At 35.5% G+C, this 17,645-nt stretch overlaps 1 protein-coding gene across 1 annotated transcript; it reads right to left on the bottom strand.

Annotated features, from left to right (window-relative positions):
- Positions 1-6,192: 6,192 nt before the first annotated feature.
- Positions 6,193-8,013, bottom strand: LOC141398426 (uncharacterized). The gene has a single exon (XM_073975711.1). The coding sequence runs from the start codon at positions 8,011-8,013 to the stop codon at positions 6,193-6,195; it is 1,821 nt and encodes a 606-aa protein (XP_073831812.1).
- Positions 8,014-17,645: the final 9,632 nt, after the last annotated feature.

Below are 17,645 nucleotides of genomic sequence, written 5' to 3'. Positions count from 1 at the left end.
GAAATGCCTACTATAAAGCTACAAAAAGTACTAAATGGTACTAAATTGGTCTTAGGTGTATTTGTTTACAAGAGTGTTTTACCTTATAAAAAAAAATTTAATATAGTTTAAAATTGGTATTAGTAAACCAAAAGTTTTCAGTGTTCGCCATTTCCATATTAAATACTTGGTTTGTTCCAGTACTGCAAGAATCTACTAATTTCAACATTTTTTTCCGATAACATAAAGAAAAAAATGTTATCGTAGTAAAATTTAGTAGCTTCTTGCAGGTTCTGGAACAGAACAATTGTTTATTTGTTTTTTATATCCCTTCCGCATACGAAGTAGCGGGCATTTTGCTAGTGTAACATATTTAAAAATTGGGAGTGCTTAAATAGGGTTTTTATAAAAGTGGGGCATGGGTGGGTACCTCCCCCACTCCGAAATTCAAAAAAAAATATATATAGCCAATTTTCACCACGTGTGTTCCCGGTACATTCTCTGAAATTTTCAAGAAAATCGGTTCAGCCGTTTTTGAGTCTATATGGAACATACAAACATACAGACATTGTCTTTTATATATAAGATTTAAAAAAGTGGGCGTGGTCGGGTCTTTGGGCCCCATAAGCTATTTAAAAAGTGGGCGTGGTCAGGTCTTTTGATATATAAGCTTTTTTAAAAAGTGGGCGTGGTCGGGTCTTTGGGCCCCAAACCAGTACCTAGGGTCGGAGACACAACAACCATTGTCTCGCAAATTAATTTTCTCACCGATACGTTAGTCAGTTTTGTTAAAATAGAGTTCTTAAAAAAGTTGGGCACGGGGGAGGTACCCCGCTCCCTCAGAAATTCAGCAAACTATATACCCTATTATAGATAATATCGAATACTCGAATACCGGCTACGCAACCAAAGTCTTTTTCCCTAATAAGTGTGTATAACCCGGGGAGGTAACTGAAGGAAAACAGCATCGGCATAGACCATTTTGGAAGTGGTTCTTATTTTGAGAGCCATTTCTTTTCGATAGATAACGCGCCCTCCAATCATTTCAGTTAATCGCCGTATAACTTAGAGGTTTTGGACAACTGTCTTAGGAAGCATGGACTTGCCCACGAAAACATAAGCATAGTGTCATATTAGGAGTCACATTTCCAAAGGATCTTCGGACAGACCCTAAACTGAACATAAACAAAAATTTCGTTGAAATGTTGATGTGGGGTAGGTAGCCTAAAGAGTGGACCGATATAGTCCATATTCTAACTTTATCTAAGATTCATCGAAATATTACGATGTTTGGGGTCTAAGGTGTAGTGAAGTGTACACACATATATCATGGTGCTCTTGACCAACTTTAAATGGAAGAAACTTACACCTGGGAATTTTTTTTGGATTCTGAAACTACAATGTTCATAGATAAGAAAAAATCAAAATAAATCGCGGTCGCGTTTGAGATTTTACAAGTTCAAGTCACATTATTAGGTTTGTTGTTAGATTTTCACGATTTTCTTGAAAATTGTAAGTCTTATCGAAATGGGACTAAAGAAAATCTTATAGTTGTGAAAATTCTCTACAAGACTGTACAAATTTTTCCAGCTGTAAGCATCTTCCACCTAAAATTGGTCTTGATTTTGTGTCACGAGTTTGTTTTAAAATCTGTACTATGTCAATACTAATAATTTTTGGCAACCAAACTTCCCCAGAAAGGACTCGAAATATTAAATTATGTTAAAATAAGTTTGAAAGAAATTTTTGAAAAAGTTTTAAAGTTATCTTGCACAATATCCGGCAGGGTTTTGGAGCTTTTGGGCCATTATCTTAGGAAGTATTGATTTACTCCGGAACAAAATGTACCATTGCAAATGAGGCCGCACCAACAATCTACTGAAAAAAAGAGTCAAAACGATGCGAGAGGAGCTCATAAACTTCACTTCATCCGAATTTTGTGTGGGAGTTACCCGAAGGAGTGGACCGATATAGTCTATATTTCAATCCCATTCTGGACTGGATGAAATAATACGATGTGCAAAGCCTGCATCAATCAGAAACTCCCTGCGATGATTATCTTGCGGATTTGCTATTTTGGTTGGTGCCGTCAGGGTTTCTTGGAGCTTTTAGGCCAATATCTCAGGAATTATTGACTTACTCCGGCAAAAAATTGTACCGTCGTAAAGCGAGACGCAAAAAAACTTACTGAAAAAAATTTCAAATCGATCCGTGAGGAGCTCTTAAATTTCACTTTATCCGCCCAGCAAAAATCCTCATTACAAACCTCCTTTCCCACCCATTATTTTAACAAGGGCATGTCGCGCGAAATATCTGGTTATTTTGTAACTACTGAAATAAGTAGTCAGAATCTACTCAGTATCTACTTATTTCTGTGGATACCATCTAACTTCTTCAGTGGTGACAAAATAACCAGATATTTCGCGCGACATGCTCTTGTTAAAATAATAGGTGGGAAAGGAAGTTTGTAATGAGGATTTTTGCTGGGCAAATTTTGTGTGGGAGGTACTCGAAGGAGTGGACCGATACAATCCATATTCCAACCTGATACGTGACTGGATCAGATAATACGATGTGCAACGCCTGCACCAATCAGAAACTCCCTTAGGGCAATATCTCAGGAAGTATGAACTTCCGCAAGAAAAAAAATTGTACTGAAGAAAATTTAAAGACCATCCGAGAGGATCCCTTAAACTTCACTTTATCCGAATTTTGTGTGGGAGGTACCCGAAGGAGTGGACCGATATAGTTCATATTCGAACCAGATCTATATCTGGAAGGAATAATACGATGAGCAAAGTTTTGACCAAATCGATTGCTCCTTTCGAGAGTTATCGCTCAAACCATTTTACAGAAAAATTTTGAACTTTTGTGGGGAAGGTACCAGAAGGAGTGGACCGATATGACCCATCTTCGAACATAAACTAACTTTGGACAAAATATTACGATACCCAAAATATGGTTCGAATCGGTTGAACTTTTCGAGAGTTATCGTGCGCACCAGCCAGCCAGACAGACATTTTTCGTATCAAAGTGTATATACCCTTCTAGCCTAAAGGCTGAGGGTATAAAAATCAAGAAAAGCTGGTGGTGCACATTTAAGCATTTAAAAACCCTTCACGCGAACGAAGAAATAGTGTGTTGTATGTTCGGCTACAAATCAGAAGTTCGCATGATCAAATCCAATAGAAAGGTAAATAAAACAAGTAAAAAAATGTCAGTCGGCTTTGCCGACAGATAGATACCCTCAGCCAATGTGAAGCGAAACTATCACCTACGGACAGATCGAATGTATTTAAGGTCTCTTTAAAATTTTGTGGCCATTTTTGACATTTGAACTTGCCGACAAAAATGTGGATTAGAAATTAACTGCACTAAGATACAAATGTTGAACTTTTGTAGGGCAGGTACCCTTAGGGAGGACCGATATGGGCCATTTTAGAAGTTAAACTAAAATATTAGGAGATCCAAAGTTTGGACCAAATTGGTTATCGTGCTCTTCGACCGCCACATACGGTGACATAGGGGTTTTTTACACTTTTCGGGCTGTTTTCCCAAGAAATATGGACTTGCCCCTGAAAAAACTTTTACCGTCGTAATAGAGGTAGCGAATGCAAATTGCTTTAACAACAAGTAAAAAAGTATCAGTCGGCTTTGCCGACAGAGATATACCCTCAGCCTGTGCAAATTGAAACACAAAAAAACTTATGTATTTAGGGGGTTTCAAAATTTTGGTCGTATGAACCCACAAAAATTTTGATTAGGATTAAAGTTCAAAAATTTTGCGGAAAAGGTAGTTAAAGGAATGGACCGACATAGACAATGGGGGTGCAATAGGGGGTTTTTACACCCTTCGGGCTATTTTTTCAGGAAGTATGGACTTGCCCCTGAGGAAACTTGTACCTTCGTATAAGGGACAGTGAACACAAGATGTTACAACAAAAACCAAGGCGATTCGAGAGAAGGTCGTAAACTTAACTTTTCCGAAATTTTGTGTGGGAGGTACTCGAAGGAGTTTACCGATTGACTCCATATTGTAACCTCATCTAAGTCTGGTAGAAATTTCATAATATGCAAAGTATGGAACAAAACGGTTACTTCCTTCAAGAGTTATCGTACTCACAAATTTTCCGAACATTTTCGAACTTTTGTGGGGGAGGTACCGGAAGGAGTGGACCGATATAATCCATCTTTGAACTTGAACTAAGTTTGGGCAAAATATTACGAAAGCCAAATTTTGGACCGAATCGGCAGATCCGTTCGAGAGTTATCTTGCGCTCCAACCTCTACACACGGTGTTATAGGGTTTTTTGTAACTTTCAGGCTATTTTCTCAGGAAGTATGGACTTGCCCCTAATGAAACTTACAGCGTCGTATAGAGGACAGCGAATACAACTTGCGTAAACAAAAAACAAAGCGATTCGAGACCAGGTTCTAAACTGAACTTTTCCGAAATTTTGTGTGGGAGGTACCCGAAGTAGTGGATCGATTGAGTCCATATTGGAACCTCATCTAAGTTTGGTAGAAATTACACGATGTGCAAAGTATGGACCAAATCGGTTATTCCCTACAAGAGTTATCGTGCGCACAAGTTTTGCGACAATTTTTGAACATTTGTGGGGGAGGTACCTGAAGGAGAGGACCTAATTGGCCCATCTTCGAACTTAAATCGAATCTGGACAAAATATTTCGATACCCAAAATTTGAACCGAATCGATTGATCCGTTCGAGAGTTATCGTGCGCACCAGCCAGCCAGACAGACAGACAGACAGACGGACGGACATTGCTAGATCTACTCAAAATTGTCTAAAACGGATATCGTACAAACATACTTGGGGTCTAAAACCATTATTTCGATGAGGCACATTTTTGGTCGTATCAAAGTGTAAATACCCTCTTTAGCCTAAAGGCTGAGGGTATAAAAATCAATGTGATTCGAGAACAGGTCTTAAAGTGAACTTATCCGAAATTTTGTGTGAGAGGTACCAGAAAGAGTAGACAACTAAAGTCCATATTCGAACCAGATCTATATCTGGTAGTTATATTAGGATGTGCAAAGTATGGATTTCATCGGTCACTCCCTTTAAGAGTTATCGTGCGTACAATGTTTCCGAATATTTTTGAACTTTTGTGGGGGAGGTACCGATATGGCTTATTTTCGAACTTAAACTATGTTTGGACAAAATATTTCTAAGGCCAAATTTTGGACCCAATCGGCAGATCCGTTCGAGAGTTTTCTTGCGCTCCAACCACCTCACGCGATGTCATAGGGGTTTTGTGCAACTGTCAGGCTATTTTCTCAGGAAGTGTGGACTTGCGCCTGATGAAACTTGTAACGTCGTATGGGGGCAGTGAATACAAGTTGTTACAACAAAAATCAAAGCGATTCGAGAGCAGGTCCTAAACTGAACTTATCCAAAATTTTGTGTGGGAGGTACCCGAAGGAGTGGATCGATTGAGTCCATATTGGAACCTCATCTAAGTCTGGTAGACATTTCACGAGTTGCAAATTATGGATCAAATCGGTTATTTCCTTCAAGAGTTATCGTACAAAATTTCCGAAAATTTTCGAACCTTTTTGGGGGATGTACCGGAAGGAATGGGCCGATATAACCCATCTTCGAACTTAAACTAAGTTTGGACAAAATATTACGAAAGCCAAATTTTGGACCGAATCGGTTGATCCGTTCGAGAGTTATCGTGCGCTCCAGCCAGCCAGACAGACAGACGGACGGACATTGCTCAATCGACTCCAAATTGTCTGAAACACATTTCGTCCAAACATACTTGGGGTCTAAAACCATTTTTTCGGTGAGGCACATTTTGCCCGTATGAAAGTGTATATACCATCGTTAGCATAAATGCTGAGGGTATAAAAATCAGTTTTATAATGACCGTTACTTTAAATACTCAAATATTTGAAGATAATAAATGTTGTTAATTTTGGGAAAATATGGAGAAAAATGCCCATTGCCAACAATTATCGGATTTGAACCCTCGTATAGACAAAACTGCTTGACAATCAATGCCAAAATTCAAAAAAAAAACTTTCGATATATTTTTACTCCAAGGTACTTGGTTTCGACCATTTTTTGGCCGCTGTCGTGACACTGTGCGATTGCTTGTTTTACCACGCCCAATGCAGTTTTAGCTATTAAAAATCATTAAAACAATTATTTTTCAATTTATTTATTTGCCTTTTTCCTTAATTTTTAAAACATTTTCAGAAAACTTTCCAATTTACAATCATAAGATTCCAAAAAATATGACAAATTGTTAACCATAGAATCAATAGGTGCAGTATTTGCCGAATACCATTGACACTTATAGTAAACGGCATTCAGGATAAACATTTGCTTGAGTTGTTGCAAGGTGGTGAAACCAAACATTGTTAAATATTTGCTGATCTCTTCCTCAGTTAGCGAGGAGAAGAAGATTTCAAATGACGCATGCATGGCCGTAGCTCCAGCTATTTTTTGTACATCACCATCATGGAAACCGTATTGCTTGCCGAATGTTTCAAAAATACCCATACCCATAAGTGTGGCCAATGAGCTCTGCTTAAAGATGTCCTCAAAGGCGACATGATAAACTGGTGGTCTCAAAAGGGCCAATGGTAACATCAAAGCGTTCATTGACGGATAATATTTGGGATAAATTTCAGAATCATATGTATAAGATGGAGGTGTAAAGACAAATTCCCTACTACGATATGGGTTGCTGATGTATGCAACGTAATTGTATTCCAATTTGGGCTTTAATTCCAACAATCGCATATAATTGCCATAATAATCATTGGTAGTCAATTGCAAGTAGCCATAGTAAATTTCCAAGAAAAAACGAGCATTTTCTTTAGGTAAACTACCCACCATCAGATGCATGTTCTCCAGTTTTGTAAAGAATTTCTCTGGTATTAAGCCGTACTTATCCATCTGCAAAGTTTTTTTGATGTTCTTAACAACATTTTTAAACATTTGTTGGATTTTGGGTATTTCTTCCAACAGCTCTGGGTGCAATTGTTGATATATCCATTCAATGACCATGGGTAAGATGGGCAAGGTTCTGGCATTGGTCATACATTCATTGGGAGAGCTACGTCTATTAGCCATTTCCAAATGTTGTAGAAAACGTACTTCCAAATAGCGACAAAGGAATAGGCCATCATATTCTTTTAATAAATTATCGAAGGCTTCCATATAGGCAATATTATCAATGTTAACTTTCATCTGGTCATCAGGTGTTTCGGGTTTCAACAGAGCTGTTATATACTGTTTCAACCATGGATAGGGTAGTTCATTGTATGTGAAGATTTTCTCCTCTTTTTCAGGTCTAATTTTGTTTAATTTATCTTCAAATTTGTCAATAATTTCCCATAATTTCATAAAATCCATAGTACCTTGGGGTAGGGGTATGCTAATGTTATATTCTTCCAACTGGTTGGGATTCACAAAACTATATGTGTCGCAATTGGGTTTCTTCAAATTAATCATAATGCTTGACAAATCTAGATATTGTATAAAATCCTCCAGGAAAACATCATTGAAGCCGTATTTATGAAAAAGTGCCAAAGTTGCTGGCCAGCTGAACTCCTCCACATTCTCACTGCCGTCATTGGGTGTGAATAAAGCCCATTTAAAATTTTCCTCCCTCTCCATCCAATGCATAAACTTCAATGGACTAAATTCTTGACTCTCTGTGCAGGATACATAAAAATTTTTAAGCATTTCTACAAAACCTGGCATATCCTTCACGGGCGTCTTTTCCAAATATTCAATTATTTCCATGTTCACCTCATAGTTTAACATCTCAGCAATGGTTGTATAATTATGTCCGTACTCTTCGTGAATGTCAGCCAACTTATAACAGGTATATTTATAGAAATCAGTACAAGGTTCATAATCCACATCCAGATGATCCATTAGAAGACTACGTTGCTTTTGATTAATGGCCATGTGATCCATTGCAATATCCTCGCTGAAGCACAACACCACGAGGATGGCCTCCACCAATAATAGTTGGGCAAATGTTTTCATATTTATTTTTTTCGTTCTTTTAAACCACCACCGGAAAGAGATTCACTTTCTTCAAACTAGGAACTAAACTAATTTCTAAACTGCACGCTCTGCGCTTTTATAAAACACTGGTCTGTTATGTATGGTTTTGAAAATTTAAATAGGACAAACGCGAAATATGATAACACAAACAATAGCTGAAATTGAACATCTTATCGCAACCCGAGGGTCAGACAAATTTTATTTGGAGCACTAATTGGTAAATATGGTTCTTGAGAAAAAAAAAAACAGAAAACTATTTTTTAACGATTTTAAATGGTATCTAAAGACCACATTCATAATTTTTAATTGCACCTAAAAACCTTATTAGGTGTTGATTTTTAGTGATTTTTAATATCATCTAAAGACCACATTAGGCGTGGATTTTTTAATGATTTTTAAAAGCAACTAAAGACCAAAATAAACCTGATTTTTTATTGAGTTTTATTAGCATCCAAAAAAACATAAAGCGTGGATTTTTTTAATGATCTCCATAGTTCCAAAGCTTCGCTACTTACACTGCGTTCAGCATTATTTGTCGATAATTTCAAAATTGTTATTATGCCAAACCATTCCCTATTTGCTTTAGTTGAATCACATATTGAAATGTTAGTTTTGTATGAAATTTTGATTTTTTTGCAAATCGTTGACCTTGAACACGTTTCTCAGATAAGAACCTACCTCACATAATGTTGGGTTTTTCAAAATAAACAAATCACATTCGCCATACGTTGATTGATCTTTAACCTTCCATTAGCGATACTGTGCGGTTTCGTTAATACAAATGTACAGATGTTTAATTAAATGAAGAATTTCTGATAAAGGAAATTTGTTTAATTTGTAATCAACATGGCCGTGACCTACCTTCGGTATGCGAGTTTTATCGATTATATTTGGTCTGTTCCGGTATTGCAAGAATCAACTAATTTTTACAATTTTTCAATATTAAGGTAGTTCAAAATTATTGATTTATCGTTAAATAATAGCACTACAGCATGATGTCAATGTATTCGATATTAGCTAAGGATCTCTAGCATGGTAGAAGAAATATAAGGTAAAGTAAATACTACAACAACTACATCTCAACAACAACCACATAGAAATTTGTTTTTGTTTGTAACGTTACTGTCAAAGGTATATGTAAACGTTACATTTTCAATTTTAATGCTTCCACATCATTCCACTATATGCATAATTTCTCGCAGATAGTAGAATTCTTGCAAAAATGTTTGGGGTCGCTGGAAATTCATTGGGAAGGTAGAAGTAGTTTCAATCTTTTGTTTTTGAAATCAAAGAAGCACATGTTTATTTGGGCTTAATTTTTCAAATTTAACAAAATACCTCACATTTTAGCAAACGTTGTACCGCCTCTATAAGCGGTGTTTTATTGTGCGGCTCGTAATTCGGACTTGGATATGAAGAAGTCTTTCTGGGAAATAGTTTTTTTTTGGAATGATATATTTTTCTTCAAAAAATATATATCCCTAATGTACATCGAAATAGAAATAAATATATAAAATGACACAAAATGGAGGTGAACATCTGGGCAGTGATAATTCCTTTTGGGGATGAAAACCCTTGGTGAATATATTAAGATTCCCGAAGGTCTGATCCGCCGTGAATCGAAATTTCGAGTTATGGCATGATGAAATTTCTGCTGACGACCCTGTAAGTCATCTGAAATTAGCGTTATATCTTTATTAACTGTTGTTTTAGCTTATTTATGAGATGATATGTCTTCAGTCGAATCGAATCTGGATTATTTTCGTGGAGCATTTCGCCTCTAACTCGCTTCCTCCAATGACCTTTTCTTCCCTTATTTTAAGAACCGCTATATAAGTACCACAAAATGATGTTTTTCAGCTTCGAAATGTTCTGGAAAAATGTCGCTCATTTTAGGTACGGCTTTTATTGACACCTAATCGATTTTGTTGCGTTTTCATGGTCCTTTTGTGCATTTACCTGGTTTTTTGTCACAGACGAATCTTGGATCCATGCTTAGGAGTCCGAGACGAAAAAAATTCAATAATTCTGTATCATGACAATGGAAGTTCTCAAACCATCGCCTGAATTGATGGGTCATCCGCCGTACAGCTCTAACTCGGGATCCAATGACTTTATTTGTTTCCAGCATATCAAGAAAAAAAGATGTTGTCAACGATTTTCGTAAAATGCTGTAAAAGCGTTCAAAAACCATGTTTGGAGGTGTCTCAATCGCAGTGGAAAAAGTTATGGCGCAGCCATCGTAGGTATATATCGATATAGACGTTGATGATGACACTGAAACCGGATGTGGACAAAATTGTACGAGTATGCACTTTGCGCAAATTAGGTTTTAGCAAATAAGCGATACATCTTAGCCTCCACATTAAATTTCGAAAAATATATAAAAATTCGAAGGTAATGCTTTGATATAACAGCAAATCATATGCGGACAAAATGATTTTGATAATTTCGCGATTTACAAATATTTTATGCCAAATATAATGTGTGATCCACTGTTATTCATTGACCGCCTTAAAATAGAGATAGATTTACATTGAAGACACTGAAATCGGACGCGGACAAAAAGTGTATGCGCAAAGTAGCGTCATTTAAAATTCAAATGACATTTTGAGAAATATATACAAATTTAAAGGTATGGCTTTGTTGCACTTGAAAATCATATGCGGACAAAGTGATTTCAATGATTACGGGATTTACCCACATCGTGAAATTTCTACCATACTTAGATGAGGTTCCAATATGGACTCAATCGATCCATTCATTCGGGTACCTCCCACACAAAATTTCGGGAAAGTTCAGTTTAGGACCTGTTCACGAATCGCTTTGATTTTTGTTGTAGCAACTTGCATTCACTGCCCCCAATATAACGGTATAAGCTTCATTAAGGGCAAGTCCATACTTCCTGAGAAAATAGCCTGAAAGTTATAAAAAAAAACCCTATGACACCGTGTGTAGTGGTTGAAGCGCAAGATAATTCTCGAACGGATCTGCCGATTCGATCCAAAATTTGGCCTTCATAATATTTTGTCCAAGCTTAGTTTAAGTTCAAAGATAAGCCATATCGGTTCACTCCTTCAGGTACCTCCCCCACAAAAGTTCAATATGCGCACGATAACTCTTGATGGGAGAGACCGGTTTGGTCCATACTTTACACATCCTAAAATATCAACCAGATATAGGTCAGATTCGAATATGGACTATATTTGTCCACTCCTTTGGCTACCTCCCACACACATTTTTGGATAAATTCACTTTAAGACCTGCTCTCGAATCACTTTGATTTTTGTTGAAGCAACTTGCATTCGCTGCCTCAATTACGACAGTAAAAGTTTTTCAGGGGCAAGTCCATACTTCTTGAGAAAACAAACCGAAAAGTGTAAAAAACCTCTACGGCAACATATGTATGTGCCATATTCGCTAAATGGTCCAATCTGTCGAAACTTAGTTTATATTCAATTTTGGGCCTTATCTGTCCGATCCTTGGGGTATTATTGTTTATACCGATATTATGTTTTTCGTAGGCCAATATGGTAAAAAAGCCCTATCTATCGTTATTCCCGCAAATACCGCCAAAATTTTGAAAAACTCATATACTCTCGAATATGCGTTGTTGTTTGCAAATAAGAAGACAAACTGTTAGCAAAAATAGCACATGCACTTGTGTTTCATCCGTCACAAGTCCGATGTTTACAAGGGCACAATGAGAACTGATCGAAATCGGTTCAAATTTGGATATAGCTCCCATATATATATTTTCGGCCGATTTGATGTATTTGCTGCACTAAACACGCTATGTATGTTTGATTTCGATGAAATGTGGAATATGTGACTAAATTCGGTCTTAAAATACATATGCCAAATTACATCGAAATCGGTTCAAATTTAGATATAGCTCCCATATAAATTTTCCGATTTGACGTGCTGCACCAAACACCCTATATACGTCCGATATTGATTAAATTTGGAATGTGTGACCGAATTCGGTCTATAAATAAGTGTGCCAAATTATATCGGAATCGATTCAGATTTGGATATAGCTCCCATATATATTTTCACCCGATCTGTCTAATTTTGATGAAACTTGGAATGTGTAATCAGTCAATGATCTGCAATCAACACCATCGGACGTGTTCGCGCATTGTGTTTCAAACTTAGTTTGTTCTATTCTTCAAAAAAAAAAAAAAACTATTACTCTTCAAAACTGAAAGCCATAAAAAGTACTTTTTAAAACAACAATTGTACTTGTTACAATAACAAAATAAAACGATCATACGAAACCAATGATGTGAATGCACATCTAGTTAAAATGAAAGGGAAAAAACCCAAAAACAATATCACTGCACCTAGTGCAGAAAACAACAATTACTTTGCACCATTGCAAACCATAAACGACGATGACATCGAAAGTGAAGAAATGCCTAGTGCAACAAAAACACACATTCCATCTATTACTATTTTAAAATGTAAAATAGAAGAAGTACATGAATTGTGCAAAATATGTAAAATTAATGATTACTCTATACGTAAAATGACCATCGGTCTCAAATTCTTTTGCAATCAAAAAAAAAGATTTTGAGGAAATGTGCAAAATTTTGGAAAACAAATATGAATTCTTCACATATGCAACCAAAGAAGAAAAACCTTATATGGCTTTGCTCTTCGGTTTAGAAACCCAAGATCCAATGTCCGTCAAAACTAAGTTAATCAACATGGGCCTTCAATGTACAGATGTTAAAATTGTACACCAAAAATCAAGATATGGATCGTTTGTTATCTATGTAGTGTACTTCAAGAGGAAGACTATTACTATGAGAGAGCTTAGACATAATTATTCAAAGTTTGATAAAATTCAAATCAGTTGAGACTTTCAATCGGTTCGCAAAAACCGTATAACACAATGCCATAATTGTCAAATGTTTGGCCACGGTCAGAGTCGCTGTAACGTTAAGACATTCTGTGCAAATTGTGCCGGCAATCACAAAACCAGCGAATGTAAGGAGAATACAGTAAAGTGTGCAAATTGCACGAGCTCACATAAATCTACTGACGTCAACTGTCCAAGTAAAATGCAGTACCTTGAAATAAAGGAACGAAACAGACCCAAAAATATTAAACAACGCAAAGTGGATCGTAACTTCACTACTCACAACAATAACAACTTCCCCAATTCACTGAACCAAGGTATGGCTCAACAACCATCTGCGTGGGTACAGCAGAGAAATTACAACAACCAATTGAACTACAACAACACAAACAGTCCAAATTTTAACAATACAGCAACAAATGCTGAAGAATTATTTTCTGTACAAGAAATTCAACAAATTACATTGGAGTTAATCAACAAACTCAGAAACTGTAAATCTAAACTCGATCAATTCGAAGTTATAACTAGCATTGCTAGCAAATTTATATAATAATGATTACCAATATAAATATTTTAACATGGAATGCTAGAGGCATTAAAAATAAAAGCATAGAATTGTTTGATTTTTTATTAAGTAACGATGTACAAATATGTTTAGTATCAGAAACCTGGTTAAAACCTACCATCACCCTTAGTCATCCACAATTTTATATATATAGAAACGATAGAACTTCAAATAGAGGTGGAGGCGTAGCAATATTAATAAGAAAACATATTACCCATTCTACCATTCCTATTGTAAATACGTCTCTTGTAGAAAACATAGGTATAGAAATTATCAGTGACATTGGCAGTGTTAACATTTACTCGTGCTATTTCCCAGGTGGATTAGTAGGATCTGACGGATCGCGCAAAAGAGCTTTTGCTTCTGATATCCATACATTAACTAGAAGTGAAAGGTATATTTTAGGTGGCGACTTTAATAGCCGACACCAATTATGGGGATGATGCAGGGCAAATTGCTGGGGAAACATTCTGTACGAAAAACAAGACTCATATTGTTTTGACATTCTTTATCCTAATGATAGTACATTCATTCCATCTCAATTAAATTGTCAAAGTTCAACACTTGATATATTTCTAACTAACATAATCGATAAGTTTGACACACCTATAGTCATTAACGATCTGAGATCTGATCATCTTCCAGTAAAGCTGTCGTTTAATACTGATTGTAGAAACTCTCAACCAAAATATCTCGATTTTAAACATGCAAACTGGAGGCGGTATTGTCAGCATATAAATCGAAATCTTAATATTCCTAGCTCTGAATTAACCACAAAGGAATTGATAGATTCTGCACTTGAGCATTTCACTGGTACTTTAAATGAAGCTATTGCCGTAAGTGTTCCCTTCAAAATAAAACGTATTCGAGGCAGAAAATTGCCGTTGGATATTAAAATGTCAATCCAGAGACGAAATTATTTCCGCAGACGATGGATACGCTACCGCGAGACCGACGATTACTATGAATTTAAAGTCATGAACTCAATAATAAAAAGTAGAATTGAAAGATTTCGAAACACCTCATGGAATAATTTGTTATCCACATTAGACAAAGGATCCCGGCCATTTTGGAATTTAACCAAAATTATACACACTAAGACATGGTGATGAGCGCTACTCGACGACAACCGAGAAATGCCAAATTCTAGCCCAACATTTTTATGATAACAATTCATTTTCATCAAATTTGGACAACACAGAAACTGAAGATATTGTAAATAACCATTTACACAGATTAGGTTCTGCCGAGAGTTTAACTCAACATATTAACGTTCCATATAACCAGATATATATAATTATTAAATGTCTTAAAACCAGAAAGTCTCCCGGACTTGATGGAATAAATAACATATGTCTTAAATCACTTCCTAGAAAAGGTGTGCAATTCTTAACTATATTTATAAATAGCTGTCTCAAACTTGGCTATTTTCCGAAAAAATTCAAAGAAGCAAAAGTAATCGCTATAAGCAAGCCTAATAAGCCCAGAGATTGTCCATCCTCTTATCGGCCAATTAGTCTCTTATCGTCAATAAGTAAAGTCCTTGAAAAAACTGTAAAAGATCAGATGATAAATTTCATCCAGGATAAAAATATTCTACCATCTGAACAATTTGGATTCCGGAGGGAACACAACACCACTCATCCTTTAGTTCGAATTAGAAACATTGTTAAATCTAATTTTGATCGCCAGAACTCTACTGGTATGATTTTACTTGATATTAAGGCTGCATTCGATTCAGTATGGCACGATGCTCTGATATACAAAATGATTGACTTGAATTTTCCAACATTTATAGTACGCATCATAAAAAGTTTCCTAAATTCAAGAACTTTTAGAGTTCATATCGGATCTGTAATGTCACAAGTTTTTGAAATAAATGCAGGCTGCCCTCAGGGATCATGCCTATCGCCAATACTTTATAATATATACACAGCAGATATACCCAATTTGGAAAACTGCACGTTGTCAATGTTTGCCGATGACACAGCAATACTATGTTCAGGAAAACTTTCATGCGATATACTGACAAACCTACAAATATCATTGAACAAATTATTAGAATATTACGCGAAATGGAGAATAGTAGTAAACTCAGAAAAATGTCAAGCGATATATTTTACAAGAAAAAGAAAAGCATGTTTTATTCCTCAAACGAATGTACGCATAAACAATAGGGATGTTGAATGGGACAACAATGTTAAATATTTAGGTATAATTTTAGACAAAAAATTAACTTTCAAAGACCATATTGCATACATTGTGAATAAATGTAACATTCTTATCAGAACTTTATACCCATTTTTAAATCGAACTTCGGCGCTGAACTTAGAAAACAAAATGTTAATTTTTAAGTGTGTATTTCAAGCCGTAATATTTTACGCATCTCCAGTATGGGCAGAAAGTGCAAACTGCCATATAAGAAAACTCCAAGTTTTGCAAAATAAACTACTTAAATTAATATACAAACGTCCTAGATTATTTTCGACTTCGATCCTCCATCAAGTTGCAAATGTAGACTTAGTGTCTGATAAAATTAACAAATTAACTTCAAATTTCAACGCCAAATGTTCTTATTCAGAACACAATCACATATATGAACTGGCTTCATAATTAGAATTAAGGTAGGTTAAGTATTTTATAAAAATTAAAAAAAAAATCATAAAGGTTTTTGTAAAATTTTTTCCTCCACTTAGCATATTATTTGAAAATGATTGATTGCATATATACTTGTTATGATATCTAAGTAGAAAAAGGCTAAGCCTTAAGCTCTTAAATTCTAATGTCAAAGTTTGTAAAAAGTGTAAATATTATCTAAATAATAAAACGAATTGAATTGAATTATAAATTGGAATGTGTAACGGAATTTTGTATAGTAATAAGTGCACCATATTTTATAGAAATCAGTTCAAATTGATATATATCTCCTATATTTTACATGTAGGTTTGGTTACCTGTATTGGAAACAAAGTTTATTTTTATTAACATTAGGTTCGAAAATTATATAAAGTTACACATAAAATTTTAATATTTACAAAGTTAAAAAATTAAATAAGAATTCTCTTCTATTATTAAAACTGTACTATTTTCACTTCTTAATAACTTCTCAGCTTATTTTCTCTTCTATTAAAACTTCTATCAAACAGCACTTCTTTACTCAATAACTTCTACACAGCGACTGTGTCTGTTTGTCATCGTCAGCACTCATTTTTGTGTATGGTTATTACTGTCTAATGTAACGCAGGCGCACACACGTAAGCGGCTGCGTAACCCCGTTCCTACATACATACATATTCACAGTGTAAGGTATCATGTAGTCGGCCCTTTCCTTATTGGTTTTTTTATACCTCTTTGGACGGTAAGCTTTGTTTTTATTTCAAACTAAACTAATTGCCGAAATAAATTCCTCACTTAACTAGACATCTGCAAATTTGTATAAACGAAACCGGCTCCATATCGCTAATGCCAGGTTAAAGGTCACTCAGCACATGTTGAATGATTTTTTGTTTGTTTTGAAAACCCCAACAATATGTGAGGTAAGTTCTTATCGGGGAGACTCGCTCAAGATTTTAGATTTGCAAAAAATTTAATATAATGCAAATGTTTCATTAAGTAATAATTAATTAAAGCAAATCGGGATTTATTTTGACACGATAATAATTTTGAAATTCGTGGAAAATTTTTGGTCAAAGCGGGGTAATCAGCAGATCTATGGAAAAGAGATTTTTAATAATAAGTCCCTTCAAGGAAGCAAGAATTGTCTTTTCATGGAACAACTTCAGTATATTAATGGAGAATTTGCTATAGGAGTGTGATATTCGTGTAAAAAAAACAAGTAAGAAAGTATCAGTCAGCTGAGCCGACAGAGATATACCCTCAGCCACGTACCGAAGAAAAAAAGTTAACACAATACTTCTGTAGGTTTTTTAGCTGTTGGGAAAATTTTCCAGGATGGAAAGGGCCGCAAAAAACTACATGTTGCAACAAAATTCAGAATGATCCAAGACGAGTGCATTTTTTCCAAACTTTGGGTAGGTTGTACCCATAGGAGTGATCCGATGTAGTACATATTCGAACCTAATACAAATCTGTAGGAAATATTTTTTTCTTTATTAGTCTATGGATATTTTCCTTACAGACTATATAATTAAATATGTTGTACTTAATTTTCTGAATTTA

Source organism: Musca autumnalis, unplaced genomic scaffold (genome assembly GCF_047663935.1).
Source record: "Musca autumnalis isolate F117 unplaced genomic scaffold, ASM4766393v1 scaffold_3, whole genome shotgun sequence".
Taxonomy (NCBI): domain Eukaryota; kingdom Metazoa; phylum Arthropoda; class Insecta; order Diptera; family Muscidae; genus Musca; species Musca autumnalis.
Note: the sequence above shows the minus strand (reverse complement) of the source record. Positions and strands in the feature narration are given on the sequence as shown.

Bases quoted from the DNA above. Each gene is read 5' to 3' on its own strand.
- LOC141398426 (XM_073975711.1), bottom strand. From the start codon at position 8,013: ATGAAAACATTTGCCCAACTATTATTGGTGGAGGCCATCCTCGTGGTG.